This window comes from Fonsecaea erecta (genome assembly GCF_001651985.1).
Source record: "Fonsecaea erecta strain CBS 125763 chromosome Unknown Scaff4, whole genome shotgun sequence".
NCBI classification, from domain to species: domain Eukaryota; kingdom Fungi; phylum Ascomycota; class Eurotiomycetes; order Chaetothyriales; family Herpotrichiellaceae; genus Fonsecaea; species Fonsecaea erecta.
Window position 1 is genome coordinate 2,614,026 of NW_017387247.1, and position 21,492 is coordinate 2,635,517.

At 52.8% G+C, this 21,492-nt stretch overlaps 10 protein-coding genes across 10 annotated transcripts; 6 read left to right on the top strand and 4 right to left on the bottom strand.

Annotated features, from left to right (window-relative positions):
* Positions 1-153: 153 nt before the first annotated feature.
* On the bottom strand, positions 154-4,497 carry AYL99_05699 (hypothetical protein; the record flags this gene model as incomplete). Its single annotated transcript, XM_018837211.1, has 3 exons — positions 154-1,688; positions 4,067-4,187; positions 4,246-4,497. 3 exons carry the CDS (start codon positions 4,495-4,497, stop codon positions 154-156), a joined length of 1,908 nt encoding a protein of 635 aa, XP_018694064.1.
* An 810-nt stretch (positions 4,498-5,307) lies between these two features.
* Positions 5,308-6,188, top strand: AYL99_05700 (hypothetical protein; the record flags this gene model as incomplete). The annotated part of the gene is made up of 2 exons (XM_018837212.1): positions 5,308-5,510; positions 5,573-6,188. The coding sequence occupies 2 exons, from the start codon at positions 5,308-5,310 to the stop codon at positions 6,186-6,188; spliced, it is 819 nt and encodes a 272-aa protein (XP_018694065.1).
* Positions 6,189-6,602: 414 nt separating this feature from the next.
* On the top strand, positions 6,603-7,666 carry AYL99_05701 (hypothetical protein; the record flags this gene model as incomplete). The annotated part of the gene is made up of 2 exons (XM_018837213.1): positions 6,603-6,605; positions 6,704-7,666. 2 exons carry the CDS (start codon positions 6,603-6,605, stop codon positions 7,664-7,666), a joined length of 966 nt encoding a protein of 321 aa, XP_018694066.1.
* A 1,029-nt stretch (positions 7,667-8,695) lies between these two features.
* Positions 8,696-9,256, top strand: AYL99_05702 (hypothetical protein; the record flags this gene model as incomplete). Its single annotated transcript, XM_018837214.1, has 1 exon — positions 8,696-9,256. The coding sequence occupies one exon, from the start codon at positions 8,696-8,698 to the stop codon at positions 9,254-9,256; it is 561 nt and encodes a 186-aa protein (XP_018694067.1).
* A 947-nt stretch (positions 9,257-10,203) lies between these two features.
* Positions 10,204-10,621, bottom strand: AYL99_05703 (hypothetical protein; the record flags this gene model as incomplete). Its single annotated transcript, XM_018837215.1, has 2 exons — positions 10,204-10,507; positions 10,566-10,621. 2 exons carry the CDS (start codon positions 10,619-10,621, stop codon positions 10,204-10,206), a joined length of 360 nt encoding a protein of 119 aa, XP_018694068.1.
* Positions 10,622-11,540: 919 nt separating this feature from the next.
* AYL99_05704 (hypothetical protein) lies at positions 11,541-12,214 on the top strand (the record flags this gene model as incomplete). The annotated part of the gene is made up of 2 exons (XM_018837216.1): positions 11,541-11,705; positions 11,783-12,214. The coding sequence occupies 2 exons, from the start codon at positions 11,541-11,543 to the stop codon at positions 12,212-12,214; spliced, it is 597 nt and encodes a 198-aa protein (XP_018694069.1).
* Positions 12,215-12,710: 496 nt separating this feature from the next.
* On the bottom strand, positions 12,711-14,299 carry AYL99_05705 (hypothetical protein; the record flags this gene model as incomplete). The annotated part of the gene is made up of 3 exons (XM_018837217.1): positions 12,711-13,170; positions 13,280-13,291; positions 13,359-14,299. The coding sequence occupies 3 exons, from the start codon at positions 14,297-14,299 to the stop codon at positions 12,711-12,713; spliced, it is 1,413 nt and encodes a 470-aa protein (XP_018694070.1).
* Positions 14,300-15,524: 1,225 nt separating this feature from the next.
* On the top strand, positions 15,525-16,445 carry AYL99_05706 (hypothetical protein; the record flags this gene model as incomplete). Its single annotated transcript, XM_018837218.1, has 1 exon — positions 15,525-16,445. One exon carries the CDS (start codon positions 15,525-15,527, stop codon positions 16,443-16,445), a length of 921 nt encoding a protein of 306 aa, XP_018694071.1.
* A 690-nt stretch (positions 16,446-17,135) lies between these two features.
* AYL99_05707 (hypothetical protein) lies at positions 17,136-18,341 on the bottom strand (the record flags this gene model as incomplete). The annotated part of the gene is made up of 1 exon (XM_018837219.1): positions 17,136-18,341. One exon carries the CDS (start codon positions 18,339-18,341, stop codon positions 17,136-17,138), a length of 1,206 nt encoding a protein of 401 aa, XP_018694072.1.
* A 1,059-nt stretch (positions 18,342-19,400) lies between these two features.
* On the top strand, positions 19,401-21,335 carry AYL99_05708 (hypothetical protein; the record flags this gene model as incomplete). The annotated part of the gene is made up of 1 exon (XM_018837220.1): positions 19,401-21,335. The coding sequence occupies one exon, from the start codon at positions 19,401-19,403 to the stop codon at positions 21,333-21,335; it is 1,935 nt and encodes a 644-aa protein (XP_018694073.1).
* Positions 21,336-21,492: the final 157 nt, after the last annotated feature.

The window sequence follows — 21,492 nt, forward strand, 5'->3', positions numbered from 1 at the left end:
CGAGACAATGGCGCCGCATGCCGGTCGTCGTCATTGGTCATTACGTCGTGATCGATAGTAGATTTGTACCCGTCTCGATATTCGCTCTCGAACCTCCAGATTGACTGGACGATCTCTCCCGAAACGCCTTGCTGACCGTAAAAATGGAACGCTTCAGAATGAAACCACTTCTCTATGAATCGAAAAATTCTCCCAGGTCGTGTCCGAAGCTCTGGTTCCTTCGAAAAGGATTTGGCGGCTGTCATAATCAACGTTCTTCTTGATGTCGTGGAATCGATTTGCCTCGGGCACCAGTTCTCCTTCAGACAGACCTTCTTCCTCCAAGGATATGATTCTCCGGGCCAGAACGGCCATGATGGGACCCTCCCAGACACCCTCTTTGCCGGCACGCTTGAGTTGGGCCACTGCCCGGCGTCGTATACCCCAGTCTCGACACTTGCAAGCTGTGAAGAATAGAGGGTGTATTATACCCAGCTCCATAGTGAAAGGTGTGAGCTCATCTGCCAAGGGCATGGTTTCAGCCAAGCTAAGTGCTGTGGTGACCTGCTCAACTTTGGTCACCATGTCCTCAAAGTCGTCCTGGAAAGCGTCGTAGGTGGTTTCGGGCCCACAGTCTATGCACAGTTTGAGCATCATGACCGCGGTTTTGATCTGCAAACGGAGTCCCAGCAGGCTTTTGATGTCGGTACGACTCAGCCTCGGACTCTGGGTTGAGAAAAAGTTCTCCAGAGCTTCCATCCAGGCATCGAAGACATCGATAGCCTCTTGCCGTCGAGCCTGCCATTCCAGAGGCACGACATCTCTCTTCCAATATCGGTACATACGAGCATCGGACTTGACCAGTTGGTATACCGAAACAAGGAGGTTGTCGAGATGGTTGCGAACTTGACTCAAAGTGAGGTTGGTCGGCAGTATCCGAGGCACTTGGCTAACATGGGTTAATAAGGGTTCCGCTCGCTCTTTGGAGAATGTGCAGGCTTGGATGTCGTAGCGGGCAAAGACCCGGAGTAGTTCGTCTAACTCGTCTTGAGGAATCTCGCGGAAGGTTGCTCGTGAGCCAGAGGCTTGTTCTGGTGAACTGGGTGCAAGGGAGATGTCATCACTTTGAGGAAGATTCATTTGTCTGATCAGTTCTCTCATTCCCAGCTGGTAGTGGATGACAGCGGCCATGTTATTGCGTCGAAGAACTTCGAAGCAGGCAAATAATATACTTGAAATGATGGCAAGCTTGGCGTTGGTGCTCGAAGGGGTGTTGAGTCTCTTGTTCAGGTCACGCAACGCAACCCCGTATAGCCTCAGGGCGTATCGGAAGCTCTGGTCGTCAATCAACTTGGGGCTGTATTTGCCACAGCGGTCCTGGTAATCCTCATGCAACGTCCCCAAGGCAATGATGGCGTTGCGGACCACCGGTTCCTCGTGACCCACTTTGAGTACGAGTTTTGTCCAAAAGCCGGATTCCGAGCCACCAGTAAATGCGGGCACCGTGCAATACTGAAATCGGTGGAAGATACGGCGTTCTTGAGTGTTACCTTGAAAGGGTTTGGAGATTGAGTTGGGTTGAAATAGGTGTTGGAAAGGTCTCGGGCTCTGTTGCGGTGGCGACAATGCGGTTGATTCTGAGCTGCTGGAACTCTCCTTGGGGAACTCGTACCCATCGCATTTACGTCCAGTGGAGGTGCATCGCTTACCTGGAACATCAAGTGAGCACTAATCCGGACAATAGTGGGAGGATATGGCACGGGCCAGGCGAGGAGGAGGCAGAAAAACTCACAGCTGGGCTTTGTCTCATCGCATTTAATGCGGCGGATCTGTCCTTAACGTCAATTGCATGCGATGAGACCAGTAGGAGAGCGTGACGGGAGGCGAATTTAGTCAGACACGGGTCGACAACGGGGACTTGTTTGATCGTTCAGCTACCCACCAATGTGGCTGGGAGCCAAACGAGCATTGAACCGTGCATTTTTGGGGGAATGTAAAGAGAGCGCGAGTTGGGGTGGGGAAGACTGACCTTGCATGTTTTGCATCCCGTTCGTACTTTTGGTTTGCTAGCCCTTTTCCTTCGCGACGCCAAGACATAGGAGTTGCTATTGGATGAGCCCTGCCGTCCACCCCCTCTGCCAGGCATGGGGCCAGTGAGGGCGAGCACTAGGTCGGTGGTGTCAGGCTCTGGTTCAGGCACAGATACATACTGTGGGACAAGTGAGTGGGAGGGGAGATGGATCGCAAAGGGGCGAGCTTGAGGTTCTGGCCACATGGCGGGCTGCGGAAGTTGGAACAACTTGTGGCAAGCAAGGTAGGTTGCGTCAAAAGTACGAGGGGTACCAGCCGCGGACTTTGCAGTCAGGTGGCCAACGGCGGGCGGCGGAGAAGTCCAAGCTCGCAACAGAGATCTGCGGCGGCCGAGATTGGTACAGTAGCGGTCGGCTCTGCAGTGGTGTCGGGTTCGGGGAGGGGTCCTGAGTGAGCGCGATATGCAGGTACTGGAGGGTTGAAGGATGATGAAGCAGGAACTGTTACGACGGAGCAAGCTTGCGGAAATTATTGTACGTATATACCAATGATGGGGATCCTGGAAATGCCGTCAACGTCAATGCCGAACTTTTGAAGGTCCTTTGTCGACGAGATAGCCGTGCCAGACTGCTCCAGTGCACTTGAAGCCTCAGCCGTAGCAAAGAGCCTCGGGGGCCGGAAGTCAACCAGGCAATAAGAGGCTGCAGATGCGTGATAGGCAGTAGCACAGGGAATGAGGGCGACCCCGATAGCCTGGAATGGCAATGGTTTAGGCGGTGTCGCCGACACCTGTCAGTGAACTGTGGGTGATCACTAGGTCCCAGGTAGGGAGGAGGCACTGATGGGGAGCCCGGAGATGGGCCCGAAGGCCACGGAGAATAAAATTAAAATAAGAATAATGGGCCCATGCCAAAATGATCGAAATTGGCGGGCGTCTCGCAGGAACTGGTGTGCTGTACGGTGCGTGTGCGGTTGAGGTTGGGAAGAGAAAAGACAAAAGGACCTTTTTTTTCCTGGCGGGGGGGAAGGAGGGGGAGAGAAGCGAGACAGACTGACAGACACAGACACACACAGAATTGTGTGCAAGCAGTAGTCAAGAAACTGGCCACTGTGCCACGGTCTAAGCGGCGGAGAGCCCGACATGGGCCAGCCTGCATATTACACAGCCATGATGATTGGTTGGCTCGTAACAGTACCTCGGCCATGCGGAGCGGCTGTGCAACCGCAGCTCAACCCAATCCCTCACAATCTCACCACCACAAGTCGTCCACGGTGTCAGTCTCGACCGGATGATTCCGAGCAAAAGAACGCAGCCAGCAGTCGACTCTGGTCGTGAGGCTCCAGGAACCCGGCCGTTGCGATTGGTCAAAGAAGAGGCTGTAAGGCACATATCGCGTAAAAGACCACTTTGCCGAGATCTCCCATGGTGTGGACACGGCAATGTGTTCCCGCTCATCTCTGGACCTTAGCTACGGGTATGAGATCGAGCAGGGGCTTCCAGGAGATGAATAGTGGCAGCTTGCACCGACTCAGCCCACCACCGAAGCTTTCCAACATACGAGATCCACAGTAGGTACGAGAACATGTGATAGCATACGTGAGGCTCGGTAGAGAGATGCTCTAGATCATCCAACGGAGCTTAACATGGTATACGCATACAATAGACAGGAGATGCTGCTGCCGAGGCACATATCCCGCTTGTCAAACCTACTGAACGGAGTCCTAGTAGTATATGCATGCCTTGGTGAAGTGTCAGGCACGTGCCCCATTACTCCTGTCAGAGTCGAGGCCTTCCGATGCCTCGAGGTAGTGGGCAATTTTGATCACAGCAAGGCTCACAGTTCATCATGCCGTCCATGTTCCGACCCAGCGGGATTCCATGGCGCTCTTTTCCCGTGCAGAATTTCCAAGAGGAATGCTTCTATGTTGTCCGCATCAATTCGTTTCACCGGTGAATACGGAAACACTTGATCCTTCCAGGCACTATACACGGTGAAACTTGGGTAGTGGCCCCTGTGCAATCCAAGGCTTGTGGCCATGTGGCCGTATTCATCACCGTCGATGGTGACGAAGTTGACATAGTCCTTGTATTGCTTTGCAACGGGATGCAGTTTTCGGCGGAAAAGGGCGCGATCGGCCTCATCGGTGACGAAGATATAGGCGAGAAGTTTATGGGACTGTGGTCGAGAAGTGTCAGCATTCATCTGGCATCAGAAGTTGACTGGTCGAAATTACACTCATATAATTGACTTCATTTCGTCGAGTCAGCTCATCTATGAGCGGCTTCCCTGCCTCAAGGATGAACTTCTCAATGACAGATCGGGTCACAGGGCCCTGCAGCACCTCTCGATCACCAACATCCGTCCTGTAAGCAATGATAGAGGGGAACGCAACGTTCTCCTGCTCTGCCAGTCTCTTGTCGTTCGAGATCCCAAAGACGAACTGGTCCCGGAATGTCTCCGCAATCTTTGTGACTTTTGACCTCATGGAATGGTCATCCTCCCTCACATACGCCACGAACGTCACACGATCTATCGCAGTCAACTCCGTAATGTTTTTGATATTCACATTCGAAACCGCTGGGAGTGAGGCCCGTCGAACAAAGGGAACGATCGCAGATGCTTTGCGCGGGCCCCTATACCGCACCGATTCATGAGGGCCATGGAAGAGGCGTATAGCAGGATAAGAATGCACATTGTACGCAGCGCAAAGGGTTTGATTCGCGGTACAGTCTATGCTCGTGACTGGGTGAGTGAGTTGAGACTTTGCAGCCGTCCATTCTGAAGAAAGGGATTTGCAGGGAGCTGTCCATGGCTGCGGTCGACATTAGAGAAAGCAGGGGAAAGCTTGAAGCAGGGAACATAGATACCGCGACAAATGCTGCCAATGTAAGATCGTTCGAGTCGAGAAGAGAATGGAACTCGACGTCAGACACATGCTGCCATTGTGCGTACACAACAGCCGCCAGGCCAACAAGGCGGATATGAGCAGAGAAGTACATTTTCACAGAAGCAAGGAGTTGAAGACATTGGAGAGGCATAAGCTGTCATTATGCTACCCTCCATGATGACCGCTAGGACAGTCATGTCGAGCTGCAATGGTGAAACAGTTGAGGGGAAGCCGACGCTTCAAGGGGCAACAGTAGTAAAGGAAGATAGCGCAGGTGTGCCATCTTCAGGAGAGCTGTTTGTGTGCACGCCGTTCGCAATCCAATACGAAGTACAAAGTGCAAACTCGAGAATTCGTTGTCCGTTAGTGAGAGGTGGATTTTGATTTGTGCTGATGTTGGCTTTCGAGATGAAGCTATTTGAAGGCTGTTATCTTATCGCCAGCCTCATATCAACCGCCGCCCATGTTGCCGCATTGGACAGCCAGGCAAGCCTCACTCCAGACTGCGCACACCCGCCCTATACGGTGCACCTCCTTTCTCTCGAACCACTTGTGATTTACATCGACAATTTCCTCACCCCTCCCGAGCGCGAGCACCTCCTTCAAACAAGGTAAGTCCTGCACGCCACTACTTTTCGGGCGTCCTATGCCCAGGCTTACCCTTCATTCGCAGCGCCTCAGCCTTCACCGACTCCCAGACCGCTGACCAGGACGGTACCCAATCCCTGCGTAACACCCGACGCTCTAAATCTGCTACTGCTTATCGCGACGCAGTAACACGATGTATTGAAGAACGCGCTCTGCTCTTCCAGGGGTATGACATACCTCACTCCCACCTCGAGCCGTTGCAATTGGTGCGATACCATGCCAACGAAACTTATGATCTTCATACGGACTGGTTCACGGCGCCAGCCCAGACGACCCGCTCGCACGGTGGGAATCGCCTGACTTCGTTCTTCGCATATGTGAAAGCAAGTGCAGACATCTCTGGCGGCGGCACGACGTTCCCCCTCCTAGACGCTCCAAAGGACGAACGCTGGTGTGAATATATCGATTGTGACACACCGTTTGATGAAGGTGTGACATTCCTTCCCATACCGGGAAATGCGGTCTTTTGGGTGAATCTAGTTGCTGGAAGAGGGGACCAGAGAGTCATCCACTCGGGGAGTGTTGTGACCTCTGGGGAGAAGGTTGGCTTGAATATTTGGACAAGAGAGGGACCATTGAGTTCCAGATTTCGAGGAGACATCAGTGACGAAGATATTGATGAAGATGAAGAGGAGTTATAGTGGAAAACTATATAACAGTGTTAGGTAGTAGCTGCCTTTGTTACTTAGCCGGCGGACTTCACATAGAGGTGGTAGTTCGGTGTCTACATCTGCAGAAACAAATTTGTCAAAGTTCTAAAAAGGAGAGCCATAGCTTTTTATCAACGTAAATACCAGGAGCTGTAGTTTTGCCCAGGGGAGCAAGCCCTTAAATCCATTAATCAATGAACCGTATTGGGTTCATCGGCTGTATGGGTGATGACGTTGGTAAATACGGGATAAACGTTGTTCCGGTCGAGGAGAATGAAACGCGTGATCGCGTTTCACGAGTCGGTGACTGCGAACAAATACTCGAAGGATGTAAACATAGCATTATTGCTAAAAGAAAAAGAGCGACATCGACATATTGATACACGGTGCCTAAGTACATACATCATGGTAAGTCCAGCCACACTCGTCGCACCACAGACTCAAGCGCAATCCTACCACCGCTTCCCTTCGTCAGGTTTTGTGTCGGAGGGCTAATAAGATGGAAGGCTTCTCTCCGCCGCCTTGCAAAGGATCATGCGGCGCTAAGGGCTGCGCTACCTCCAAATTACCTGTTCCCATACGCCGACGACAATGGTTCATCGCATCAGGACGATCTCACGCAACTTTTCGTCTATATCACCGGCGCCGAGGGCACACCCTACGCCGAAGGATTGTGGCGTCTACATCTGAAAATACCCTATGACTACCCCAAAAGCGCTCCAAGAGCGACCTTTCAGACCCGAATATACCACCCCAATGTTGATCCCACCACAGGAGCGGTGTGCCTAGAGACGTTAAAAAGAGACTGGGATCCAAAGTTGACGCTGAAGGACATCCTCATCACCATATCATGCTTGTTGATTCAACCCAATCCTGACTCTGCATTAAATGCATCTGCAGGCACTGACATCCAAGATGACTACGACTCTTTTGTCACCAAGGCGCAGATGATGACAAGAATCCATGCACCCATTCCGAAACATTTGGAAGATGCTGTTCAGGAAGCGAAGCGCCGAGGGGAGGAGCCTGCGCATAGACCAACAGAGAAACAGTCGCCTTCTCGAGGAAAACCTGCAGAGGACGACACGAAGGAGAATGAACCTGGCCAGTCGAACGCAGCAGCCAAAGGTCCAACGACAGGGAACAAAGAGAAACGGCCCCTCTCGGAAACAGCGTTGTTCGACGCAAATGATACGCAGGAACGGTCTGATGGAGTTGAAGAACCGAAACGAAAGTCGCCCCGAACAACGCGGACGTCTGCGCCTGACCAGACAGAGGCCATTCCTTCAAATGTGGCTGATGGCCTAACCGCACAAAAAATCAAAGGTGAAGAGCAAGGTGACATGACACATAACAAGCTAAATCTTCACTGGGACTTGCTGGCGTCGAAGTCGACCGCAACACGAAAAGTTTCCAACACGAGCGCAGCAAAGAAGAAGCTGCCGCGAATAGGCCTTCGCAGACTTTGAGGCGGAGCCGGACAACATCTCCGGATTGTTCTAGATGTTCCTCGTGTTGGTCCGAGCGTTCGAGCGAAATAGATGAATACTGGGAAAAGGGAAGCGCGTGTCATGGGTGTTGGTATGTCGCTTGGGAGGCTGGGACGCCACGTTGCCACCGCCTGGCGTGGCCCGGGAATTTACTGTCAAGAGGACAGAATGTATCCATAGTTCGCACTGAGTACATCATACCTCGTACAGTCTACAGAATGCGCTGAGAGTATCGACATTGTGAATAACAGAGAAACCCTGAGAGGCGAAAGCCATCGAGTTGTGATGCCTTCCATTATTGTGCCGCATCCCTATAAGAAGTGTTCTAGTCCATACTCGGTATTGCGTACTCACCCCCTTCTTCAACCCCCTGAAAAGTCTTGTGGTGCCTCCTCCATGCGATGCAAGGGGTAGCGTGGCCAGGGACGGACATCTGAAACTCGGCACACGAACCCCAGCCGTCTCCCTCCCAACGGCACTAACGGCACTAACGCCTCCAACCTCCAATTAAAATGTAACCCGCCACACATCATACTATTCTCGGCTAGCCGGTATCCACTCAACTCGCGATTTGCTGCACGTCATTGGCGCCTTTCTTTCTGCAAACAAAGAATAGTCCGATGCCCCGCCAACATTTTTTTCCCAATTCTAGCCTCCGGGCTACAGAACAAACCGGAGGCTATAAGGGGGGTTGGCTGGTGTATACGGCGGTTGCGGCGAGGGGGGGAACGTATATAGACTCCTGGTGGACATGCTGCTGCAAACGTTTGTCTTGATCTTCTTCACTACAACACAATCAACCAACGGTGAACCCATCTGCATCTCACCCCACAGGAGCAACATTTCCATCGTCCACTCAATCGCGAAAAGACTCTGTCACACTGATCAAAATCACCTCCACACGGTCCTCCGGGAAAATCATTGGAGAATATCAGAAGCGCATTTGCCTCTCAGCTCAAAATAATCAACAAAACAGCGTCCCGATCTGCATTCACAACACCAGCCAGAATGTATGCTACTCAGACCAGCCTTTCCTCGCTCTCCCTCGCCGTCGCTATCCTCCTCCAGGTAGCACGCGCAGACATCTCCATGGCAGCCGTATCCGAAATATCAGACGGTCAGCCTCAAGGTCCCGTGGCATCGACAAATTGGGCCCCGAGCACAACGGCGGAGGTTTCATCGTGGTCCACATCATCCTACGAGAACCCCTTCACGATCTACACGACTATGACTAATTCCTTGGGCGTCATCACGGGCATGCCGGCCGTTGTGACTTCTCAGCCCACGCAACCTGCCGTCGTCACCAGCCAGCCGATCTCGCCGACCCTGCCCAGCTACTCAGGATACTGGTACGGCAACAGTTCCAGCACCACCGCCTCGACCGAAGCCCCCACGACTCTTGCGACCAGCACAGTTGTCGACTCCTCCTCAGACAACGGCATTTTCACCACCTCGTCGAGCACTCCCGTGGCGTCATTCGCCGCTGTCACAGGCGCTGCAGTCACCAACAGAGTCGCGGGCGCTGGTGTCGGCTTACTTGTGGCTGCTTTAGGCTTCTCCCTGCTGTGAACCCCTCGGCATTCAGCCTGGAGGCTATGATTTCTTTGACGAGGAACTACTCCCCTATATTTACGACAAGGCAATACCACGATGGATGGGGTTTTTTATGCATAATGAGTGCAAAATGGTGAAGATTGAAACCTTTGTAATTTGGCGTCGACCTTTTGCCGCTTGAGCGGGTTATGTGGTTTATATGGAGGATATTGAGGGAAACAGCACTTCCAGCGACTTTTGAAACGGATTGTATCAATGTATTATGACAGGAGAAATGCTCCGGCACACGCAATAGGCCGTGGCCGTATGAAACAGTGTTTCTGGCGAACCACTAGATAGAGCAAATTATTGCCCAATAAAAGGCTTCTCAAAATGAACAGATTTTAAAACAAATCGAGACTTCAAATTTGCATTTTCCTCTCCCCGAAATGGTTGGTGATTGTGCTGTCTCTCGGACCGAGGTCTCATATCGCTTCCTCAACTCCATCTGTACACATGTCCGATACTTGACAAGTAAATCGTCGATCCGGCTTGTCTTTAAAAGTAGATCACCAACATGGTTCACGACTTCTGACCCAGAGTGCTATATCCACCACCCGCAGCTCGAACGGAAGGGGGCCCTTGGTTGACGCTTCGTCTAGTCTATTTCGTGAAACAGAAATTCCACGGCCAGTGGTGGGTGTTCTTTTGAAGCTTGTCCAACTAGGATGCAGCACATGTACAGCATCCCGCAACCGGTCAGGACTGCATCAAGGTTGTCGAAGGTTGGATTAGTACATGACTGGTCCTGTCGCAGTCGTTGGCCTTGGGTAAAGTAATGTCCTCAACGGCTGGAAGGTATAGACCGTCACCCGGCATGTTCCAAGCCCCATTCCTTCGAGCAGCTTATCAGCGGTACGTCCGGGGTTGCTCTTAACAAAACAGAATGCTGCCGTCGACAATGAAATGTAGTCACGGTCATCTCAACTTTTGGTCCCAGTACCCTGTTGTTTCGCCCATTCGGTAAATGCTCTCCTCTGAGCCCTGATATCCATGAAGCCAACCCTCTCCTCCAACCCCCGAAAAGGATTCGCTCCTCCGCCTTCTCGCTCAATCTGCCCTGCCCACGCACTCCAGCTGACGGGTTTTAAGGGGTCGGAGCCCAGGACAAGACCAAAGCACGCAAGAAAGACTGAAATGAGGGTCTCAAGCTTGATGTCCAGAGGGAGAGCGGCGTTCTTATGGAGTTTTGTAGAGAGGGTCGAGAATTCGTGCGCAGAGTAGGCCCTGCATCATACCCGTTAGGATTCGGGACCTTGGCCAGTGGGGTTCGCCGTATACATACGCATGGAACAGAGATAGAAGCCCGACAAGGACTAGAAGGCGCGAGATCATCGCCATACTGGGTCGGCCTGGTCGTTGCAGGGTTCCCAAGGGTGCATTGACGTTATCCAAGATGAAAGGAAGTGTTGTTAGAATCTCCGGAGAAACTGCGGAAGCATAAATCCACTAGTGTCGATAAAGGTATTTTTCCTTGCCACTTTTACCCTCACAGCCTTACACCATTGTCCCTTCAACGTCACCGCATTCATCCCTTCTGTTTGAGGATACTCTGGCACTCCTTGCCAATACATGGCCATTTCATTCAAGATTATTGACAGCTCCTAGGTGTATTCCAAGTATCAACCTGGCAAGGTATTGGTTGATGGCGTGCTCCAGGCTTGGGAAGCTACTCCGGTCCCGGACTTCGCCGAATCAGCGCCATCTCTCCCCTTTAATGGAGTGCAAACACTTCTTCGAGTCCAAGGTGAAGTTGAAGTATTATGCTCCTTTTTGATCCCTTCTAGAGTTTGTCATTATCTCCTTGCTCTACACCCTATCCAAGATGCTGCAATCCGTAACAAGATTCTCGAATGACGCTCGTAAGCAACCAATATCCCCAGAACTCTTATCTCGCACGAACGTCCAAAGCCGAGGTCGCTTGGTTTCGATGGTGATAGCAGTGCAACAAGAAATCGGTGCTGACATGCAATAACCCGGGACACAAAAGTTGGCGTCGAGAAGAGCCTGAAGTTTTTACAGTCAACTACGCAAATCGCCGCAACGATCGGTTACCTGTCGCCAGACGAGGCTGCCCACTGCCTCACAGCCAAGAATCACTTTGCGCTCGGTAAGCAGCTTCTACTACAGTCGGCGACACTATACATACTTTGTCCGACCAATGTCAACCTGACGTGGTTCTCTCTGGATATATAACTGACAAATTAGCATATCAGCACGTCGATATCTCCGCCTCTTCAAATGGATCGACTGCTGGAATATGGCTTTTGGCCAGTACCAGTCCTTCGCTGCAAGCGGGACGTCGCAGAATAAATCAGCGGAACAATCTCAACCGCCAGCAGCTCAATCCAGTATTCATTTTCTCCTCATTGTCTCGAAATGGTCCTTGCTTGGCATGTACCTGTTCATGGAGATGTTTACAATTGTGCGTACCCCGACTAAACCATTACAAGTTTCCTCGGCTATTGAGCTGACATAGGGGTCTTCTATCCGATCATGTAGGTTGACGCAGTTCTTGGAACTTGGAGGCCTTGGGCTGTAACCACCCAAACTGAAGCATTGAAATTCTGGTTCTACGCATTGTCGGTCTCTGCCGCGTTGGATCTTTATGAACTCTTGTTTGTCTACTCTGACTCTGCATTGTCGAAGAACAACCAATCAGCCGACCAGAAGCAGACAACTTCAACCACTGTCGAAAAGACCAATGAGAAGAGCGTGGCCCAACCCAACGAACGGGAACAGTCAAAAGCCCGGCATGCTCAATCCGCGAAACGCCGCGCTGTTTTTCGGCAACTGGTTATTGACAGCTGTGATTTGCTGATCCCAGGTACAGCGGTAGGCTGGTTCCGCATCGATCCTGTCACGGTTGGCGTTGCAGGCTCGGTTAGTGCTCTGCTTGGCGGCTCGGACGTCTGGTATCGGGTCAATGCTTGATTGGAAGAGTGTCTGCAAGGGACGAGGGGCTGCTCTCTGGTCTCTCCTTTCGCCCTTGTGGGGGGGTCGAAGATCTTGGGATTTAGACTGCTCCAAGACGAGACCCTGCAGACGAGAAGGGTGGGCAAGGCCGGCCTACCACACCCCTGCTTCTATCACCCAATTTTGAGAGCGGGAACCCCTTGTCTGACAGCGGCTACGGTGACAGCCTATTGGAAAACTGGCGGTACGGTCCAGCGGGCATTACTCACCTCTCTGATATCCTGTGCTGCCCTTGTGCCGACCAGGGGAACTTTGTTGACCATCACGATTACAGCAGGCTCTCCATAAGGGCTCGTGTACTCTTAGGTACCAATGGACGTCCATAGGAGTATCAGACCCAGCAGGACGTTGTAAAGGCAGATTCATCTGGTGGAATCTATTTTCTGAGCTAGGCCCAGCTCGAGGTATCTATCTACACACCCTCATTAATGGTGGACTATAATAACCTGCATCATTAATCGTTCAAACTCGCGTAGTAGCTCTCATCCTGGTTCAGCAAATAGAAGGCCTCGGGCTCGGGCTTGCCGAAGCCACCATGCCACACAGGACTGGGCAGGCTCTCCAAGCCGCCGCCCTCCTGCGGGGTGTCGGCAAAGATGTGCTCGAACGTCTTGGCCCACTGGACGCGATTGTTCATGCCCTCTAGCCCCCACAGTTCCTGCAGGAAATGCAAGATCGACGAGTGCGTGTAGGCCGAGTTCTCGGCGTACATGGTGCCCTGGTCGTGGACGAGCGTGTTGGGCGGGATCCACGGCGAGATGGCGATCGCCGGCACGCGCACGCCCAGGCGCGTGAAGTCGTACGTGACGTTGTGTCCATCCGACAGGCCTGAGAAGGTGATGCCATCCTCCGGCGCGGGCACCCCTGCGGGAGGAGGGACGTGGTCGGCGAAGCCCCCGTGTTCGTCGAAGTTACTATGCCCCTGAAGTTAGCGATCCGGTGTACAGACGAAAGCATGGGCCCCTCCAAAAGGAGGACCCGAGCTAATTATTGGTTCGGTGCTTGTGTAATGATAACACTTACACAATGAGCAGCCTGTTTCATTGCGGATCCGTTAGCCACGTGGAGCAAAAGATGGGGAAACAAGGGGGAGTAGGCTTACAGATTGTCCCAGTACGAGGAATTGCGAAGAGCGTCATACAGGTGCTTGATCATCAATTCTCCGGCCGCCATGTTGCTGGTGGGGTGCATAGAGTCGATCGTGCAGCATTCCGGGTTGATGTAGGAGAACTGGGGCAGCTCGTTGTTGGCGAGATCTTTGTAAAATTGATCTGCATGCACGAGTCGATCCATAGCATTGTCTTGGACCCACTTGTACATATATGCGTCGATAATGTCGGTTTCGTAGTAGTTCTTCCAGGAAATGTTCTTGTTGGATAGGGATTCAAAGATGGAGACTACACAGTCCGTGCCCGTGGTGTTGCTGAAAAAGCCCGCGGACTGGTCAGTGTTATCCACATAGCCGCAAGTCGATCCAGAGGTCGCGAATTGTCTATTGGGGTTGGTGGGCCCAGGGTGCTCTGCGAAATAGGTGTCCCAGAACGCATAGTTTTGGGCCAATGTAGAAAGAGTCGTAGCCATAGTTGGGTCGTAAGCCTTGATCACAAAGGAGGAATCTCCTGGCGTTGCGTTGTACTTTTCGGACTGTCTCTCAATGAATCCCGACATCGTAGGGACGTCGTCTGCTGTGGGCTGCCATTTGCGGTAGATCTCGTAACTGACGCCCGCAAAATTGTGGTCGGGGTCTTTGAGAGGAACTTCAGCCTCGTACTTACTGGCGCAGATCATCAACGGCTCGTCCCAGACTGTCCAGTTTGGGTTGGTAAACTCGTTGCAGAAGGTGATATTGCGCAAGTTGTCAATGTCGTTGAAGTCCCAGTACCCGGCGATGTTGTCGAAGGAGTGGTTCTCCATCATCAGGTATACCACATGGGTGATTTTCGAGCTCAGCCCTTGCCATATTGATGCTTGTCGGTTGACTGGGTGAGCAGCAGTGGAGGTGATGAGGGCAGAAGCACCTAGCAAAGAAAGGAGGGCTGCCATTTTCCGGAAGATGGATTGATTACCTTGTGTTGTTTTCGCGTCCCCCGGCTTTCAGACGAGGAGGTCGGGTGCTCGCATTTATGCCTTCCACGTACCTCTTTCCTTTGAACATGCGAGCTTTTCCTCGGCGGCATCTCTCCGGATAGTATCTTCAACTGATAGTCGCACATGATGCTACGGTTTCTCATTGCAACTGCCGTAAACAGGAGGATAGCCAATGTTGGGTAGTCGGCTCATCCACACGTCCCGCTGGCATTTGGACAATGCTCAACGATCGGCATGTCACCTTCTGAGAAGGGAAATAGAACCCTATCAAAGTTTGGACACGGGCAATGGCCACAGGTGGATAATGCGCTTCGGCAGCTCGCAGCGTTGTGTTGAAAGCTCGGAAGTTGGAATACAAAGAAACGCTGCCATTGAAGACAAGGAAACAGGCCTGGTAGCCTCGTCAGGCGGAGGCATGTGGGGGCTTGGAGCTCAGCGGGGCGGAACGTGCATTAGCCTGATGTATACCCACTTATGCACCATCAAGCTTCGAACTGCTGGGAATGCAACTAGCGAAGCTTGGGAAGCTCGAAGCTTGGCCGAGCTTGCCCCAAATTCCTTTGCAAGTGCCGTGTCTGGGTAGAAAGCGCCAATCAGGTTCGTTTCTTTCTTGCTGATAAGGCACGTTGTCCTCAAGCGCAAGTGGACAGGGCAATGCGATCGTCATACTGCATGGGAGCTGTGTTCCTGAGCTGCTTGTATGTCCATCCTTCTACTGCGCTAACAGCTATGGGTCGCAAAATTTTGTTCTCTCGCAGCCGTGAACGTTGCCCGTCGACATGTGTCCAGGTGACAATGATTCCGTTGTCCTCTCCCTAGGCGAACTTTTAGCATCGTCCCCATGTCGAGGATCTGACATGATTCTCCATCAGGAAGGTGACCGGCGAATGGCCAACCCATTGCTTCGCAGCTTCGGCCTGTGATTGTGTTACATTCGTACCACGTCCCAACCCATTGCCCTGCGAGGTATAGTTGATGAGTTACCCGGGTGTTGAGGAATCCCTATAGCTCGAATGCACCCAGCCTCCCTCGAGGCATGCTTCCTTCTCAAGCTCTGGTCTTTCCTCTTCTCTTTGTCTTGCTCTTCGTCTTGCTCTTCGTCTTGGTCTCCGCAGCTACTGTGGACATCTCATTTTCTTGCCCACTCAAAGGTTGACACTCATAGAGATTCTCTTTCAAGATGTCGATGGACAGCTTCGAAGATACCAACGCCATGGCTGCCATGCTCAAAGCCATGATGAAGCGATCCTACACCTCCGTGCCCACCGACATGGAGAAAGACTCTATGCTGGGACGGGGCTCCTCCCTCGCCAGAGAGGATGCGATCGAAACAAGCAGTCAGTCCTCGGCAGAGACTGTGTATGAGAGGTCTCAATCTCCATCAGAGAGAGGCGGCAGCCCCATCAACGCAAGAATCGTATCTGATGCTATCATCGGCCTCTCAGATGGCTTGACGGTGCCCTTCGCCCTCACCGCCGGCCTCTCTGCTCTCGGCGACACAAAGGTTGTCGTCTTTGGCGGCCTCGCTGAGCTCATTGCAGGTGCGATCTCAATGGGCCTGGGCGGCTACCTGGGTGCGAAAAGTGAAGAGGCAGCATACAACGCCACATACCGCTCGACACGCTCAAAAGTGCTCGAATCGAGCGGCAATCTGTCCTCAGAGATCTCGTCCATATTCGCGCCCTACCACCTCTCACCCTCCCTCCTCAAGGACTTCACCCATCAACTCATTACGTGCAACAGTCCGGACACCGTGGTGGACTTCCTCATGCACTTCGAACACAACACGCCCGAGCCTGCAGCCAGTCGCGCGGTGGTGTGTGCCATTACCATCGCCCTGGGATACTTTGTTGGTGGTTTCGTGCCGCTACTCCCATACTTCTTCACCAGCCATGTTACGGACGGGCTGATCTGGAGCATCAGTGTCATGGTGGTTGCATTGTTTGTTTTTGGTTACGTCAAGACAGGCTTCGTCGAGGGTTGGCGAGGTTGGAGACGCGTGAAAAGCAATCTCGGCGGTGCGGGGCAGATGGTCATCATTGGAGGTGCAGCTGCAGGTTGTGCCATGGGTGTTGTTAGGCTGTTTAACTCGCTGCAGTAGGGCGAGCCGGGCTAATTGTGGTGGGAGGATTCCAGAAAAGCGGTTGCTTCTTATCTTTGCCGGTGCACATTGGAAGGACTCTCATTGGTCGGTGCAGGGAATTACCGTTTCGGGTATGTAGCCAATCACATAGTCAGAGTTCCGCACTCACCCAACCAGGGGAGGTGGTTAACAGCTAGGCGATCAGGAGGGGTAGGTAGCAATGGCGCCTGTTTCCATGTCGAACCGGACAAATGATTATCATTTCTTTACAAACGTCCCGCTTGTCAATCGCTGCCTGGTGCCGTTTCGGCCTTATCCACTCTCGTTGGAAATAGCTCCGAGATACCGAACCGATATGGAAGTAGGTACGTTACAACGCCCGGCTTGCAGGGTCAGAGTCCTCCATCCTACGGTGTCTGGGATCAGCGCGGCCCTAAATTACGAAGGACAAAAGCTTCCTGGCATCGGGATACCCCGAGTGGCCATATCCCGAGGACGAGTCAGTTATCTGTCGCGTCGTCTACAAGGGCAATCAGTCAAAAGGCGGATGATCGGGGACTAATCACGCAGTGGAAAAACAAGTTTGTCTGATTCGGAGCTATTTTGCTTATTAACTGCCTATCTCGGATTCGCTCGTCGTTACAGGCCCACTGATATAGCACGATCAGACTCTACCTCTACCCGTCTCGACGCCGCGCTAACAGCTCCTCACGGCACGTTGTTGCCGGTCAGGGCGTCGTAAGGGTACGGGTTGGTGTAGTTCATGGTCGCGGCCTTGCCCTTGAAGGTGTTCACCACAGATTTCAGGACGCCCTTGCCGTTGGCGCAGGTTGAGGCGTTGGTCGGGATCGGCCAGGCGGACACGTACTCATCGTCCGAAAGCGGACCCGGGTAGGACGAGTTGAAGAAGAGGCCCTTGGTGTTGACGTTGGCGTTCTTGTAGCCCGTCTTGTTCGCCACAAGCTCGAAGACGTTAGCATGGCAGTCCCAACGGCCGAGGGACGGCAGGCCCCAGTTCTGGGACACCGAGGCGATGGTCGAGTAGTGGTTGTAGAAGGTGTTGTCCTGGGTGCCCTTGAGGTGCGCGGGGACGGCGCCACCCAGGAGGATGGAGAAGATTTTGTTCTGGATGCCGTAGGACTCGTTCTCGTCGAAAGTCAGGAGAACCAGTGTGTCGTTCATGAAGTAGTCGTTGGCCAGGAGCGGCGTCATGAAGTTCCGCAGCCACTGTGACCCAAAGGTGATGTTGGTGTCGTGAGCATCGTTGGTCATGTTGGGAGTGATGAACGCCCACTGAGGGAGGGTCTTGTTGGCGACGTCACTCTGGAAGGCGTCGAAACCCTTGATCAGCGCACGTCGAGTGGCATTGTTCGTGACCGAATTGTACAAGATCAGAGGGTCATGCTTGCGGACGTAGTCGTTGGCAAAGGTGACCTGGTTGGAGTAGTTGAAGCCCTGGAAGCCCGGGAAGGGGATGTCTTCCTGGTACTCAGCCCAGCTGATACCCTTGGTGTCAAGCAAGTCAACAACGGTAGCAATGTCGGCCGGGATCTGATGGAAGTCATCGTTGTCCATGCCAAAGTTGTCACCGCCAGCTGCAGCACAGTAGTTGGGCTCCGAGGGGTGAGTGGTGGCAAAGTAGTTGGTCAACGTGATGCCTTGCGAAGCCAGGAATTTTTGGTTTGGGTCGCCAGCAGCGGCAGAGTAGTCGATGTTCTCCAGCCAGATCTGGTAGAAGCGGTTGAAAGCGACACCCTTGACATTGCTCACCGGTGACAGGCTCGTTGCAGTGGCGGCAGACTGCTCGATCTGGGTGAGCGATGGCTCGACGGTCGAGACGGGAGGTGGGGATTGGTAGGGAATGGCAGCTGCTAGAGAGCCCGCAGCAACGAGCAAAGCGATAGACTTCATCATGATGGAAGAGCTTCTTGAGAGCGTTTTCAATGCAGCTCGGAAGGATGCAGGATCTGACGGAGACCACTGGACAACATCACGGACAGCGAGCTCTTTTATGGTTTACTCGTGGCTGGCAGGTAGAAGAAAGCAGAGCTCCCATGTCATTCTCATGCCACGTTCCCAGGACCCTAAGAGCTCTCGCCGCGGCTGGTCCACAGCTGTGAGCATGCGCTCTCTCCAGCGAATCTTTGGAGCAGGCTCTTGGGCCATCGCATGCTCGACGTTGCCTTTCTTGGTAATGAGGTTAGCTGCATACAGGTACCCCACTGAATAAAGCTGCAGACGAAGCTTCTAGTGGCACGATCTCTGAATACCTTGTCGAAGCTTGAGCACGTAGTGGGAACAAGTCGATGGAGCCTTGGTAGAGACTGAGCAGATGTGAGTGGATCTCTCAACCGGCGCTAGTGATGCTAAGCAGCGAGCGCCAAGGCAACAGGCCAACCAGTTGTGAGCTTCCCGCACGTGCGGCTTGGCTCTACTTCTTTCTTCCAACTACGCTCGTTGATTCCAACCTCGTGCACCTCTAGCAAGCTTCAGGCAGGGACAGGTTGCTTAGAAACGTGTTCTCTCTGGTAGGATGGAGGCAACGGAGGGTCTGGTCGGAGTGTGGCCGCCTCTCGGTTCTTGCGACCCAGGGCAACGTTGAGCAGCGCCATTGAGATGGTATCTCATTTTACCCGAGCGTGACCCAACAGCAGCCTTGCCTTTTGTGTTGGTGGCCATCCGAGTCTACGCCGATCTGGGCAGCTATACGAGGCACAGCAAAGAATGTTTTTTCGACGGCTCCGACGGCTAGACCGGTACGCTGCCCGTGGCGACCAGTGTTTTCATTCGTGGACTCAGGGTGTCGCGCCCTGGCGGGATTCAGCGAAGGACAGAGGGTTGCAATTTTCACCAAGTGCCCCGTTGGTAAGATGAGATCTCCTTCGTGTATACTTTTACAAGTCACTCGACGTTATCCCGTCGTCGACAGTGTGTTCGAGATCGATTGCATTATCAAGAAAACATAGCCCAGATATGTCGATAGAGCAAAAGGTTGCTCAAGAGCAGAATATCGCCCCTTCTCTGGGTGGCGGAGGGGCTCCAGGTACCAAAGATGCTGGTGTGCATGCAAAAGGCTCGCGCAGCAAAACGTACCTCGCCCTCTCTGCGATTGTTGTAGTGGTTGTCCTGGGACTGGCGCTAGGCCTGGGCCTTGGGCTGGGACTAAAACACTCCAGCAAGAATCATTCGAGCAGCACGGCCGGGTCTCCCTCGCCCTCGAACAGTTCGTCACCTGCCGAGGACTCACAAGCATCGCTGCTGGTCCCTCCGTGGAGATCAAATGTGGAAGATTACACCCTCGACATAGAGGGATGGGACTTCAATGCACCGCCGACGACACGCGAATACAATTTCACCATCAGCGAAATCGAGCTGTCGCCGGATGGTGTCTTTCGCCAGGTCATTGCTATCAATGGTCGTTTCCCAGGGCCCCTGATCCGTGCCAATATGGGCGATCGGATCCTCATTCATGTTCAGAACAACCTCCCCAACGGGACTGCCTTCCACTGGCACGGGCTTTATCAGAACGGTACAAATTGGATGGACGGAACTGCTGGAATAACTCAATGCCCAATTCCTCCGGGTGCAAGCTTCACCTACAACTTCACCGTGGAAAACCAGTTTGGGACCTATTGGTATCATACCCATTATTCGACCACGAATGGTGATGGTCCCGTAGGGCCCCTAATTATCCATTCGCCGGATGAGGTCAAGATGCAGAAGTATTACGATGTGGACCAGGTTGTGCTTATACAAGACTGGTACCACGACTATAGTCAGGCACTTCTGCCTGACTACCTTGCCAGCGGCGACGAGAATAGCGAACCCGTCCCTGACAATGGCTTGATTCAGGGAACCAATTATTTCAATTGTTCGACGCTTGACTCCGATAGTGGCTATGTTTGCGAGCAGAACTCGACACGTGCAGTGTTTACGGTCGAGCACGGCAAACGTTATCGGTATCGATTGATCAACACGGGGGCTTTCGCGACATTTGAATTCTCCATCGACAACCATCCCCTCTCCGTCATCGAAGCCGATGGGACCGCGACGGAACCTCTTTCGGTGCATCGCCTTGACATTGCCGTGGCGCAGAGATACTCAATTGTCATCAACGCCAACCAGTCGGCAGGATCGAATTACTGGATGCGAGCGCAGATGAACACGTTCTGCTTCGGAGGGCCCAATCCGATCCTCGACCCTGACGTGATGGCTTTGATAACGTATGCCAACAGCACAGATGAGCCGACGAACTCGACGGATTGGAAGGAGGCAGTGGATGTGCAGTGTGTTGGCCTGAACTCGTCATTGTTGACACCATTCTTCGAATCAGAAGCACCACCCGCCACGATAATGTATGCTATCGCCGCAAACTTCCAGATCGGAGACTATGCTCTGGATCGCGCCTATATCAACGGCACCTCCTGGGTCATGGCCGATGTGCCTACACTGAACCAAGCTGTTGCGGGCCTCCAGGCAGCCAACTCCTCGTTCACAACTTCTGGAGTCAGCTCGGCGTTCAGTGCCAGCCAATATGTCATTGACATCCCCAATTGGGCCGTGGTAGACCTTTTGATTACCAACTATGATGAAGGAGCTCACCCGTTCCATTTCCACGGCCATACCTTCTGGGTTCTTGCTTCCTCTCCAGATCAATACTTTGATTGGTCGACCTACAACGGCTTGAACAGGACACTCTCAAATGTCATGCGACGGGACACCCTTATGATCGATGCATATGGCTGGGCACTCATCCGTTTTGTTGCAGACAATCCGGGACTGTGGGCCCTTCACTGCCATATTAGCTGGCATATGGAGTCGGGACTCCTCATGCAGTTTCAAGCCCGGAACGATATTATGAGGACGTGGACGATACCTTCAGATGTGCTGGGCCTTTGCTCGGCATGATGTATTGACGTCTGTTTCGTCTCTAGACTTGCCTTACTGATGACTGACTGTTCTTTCGCACTCCATAACACGAGGTACTTATCCGCCAAACCTGCCATCTTGGTTCTGATGAGGCTTGATGCCAAGCGATATTGAGGCGCAGTTAGAGCGCAATGTG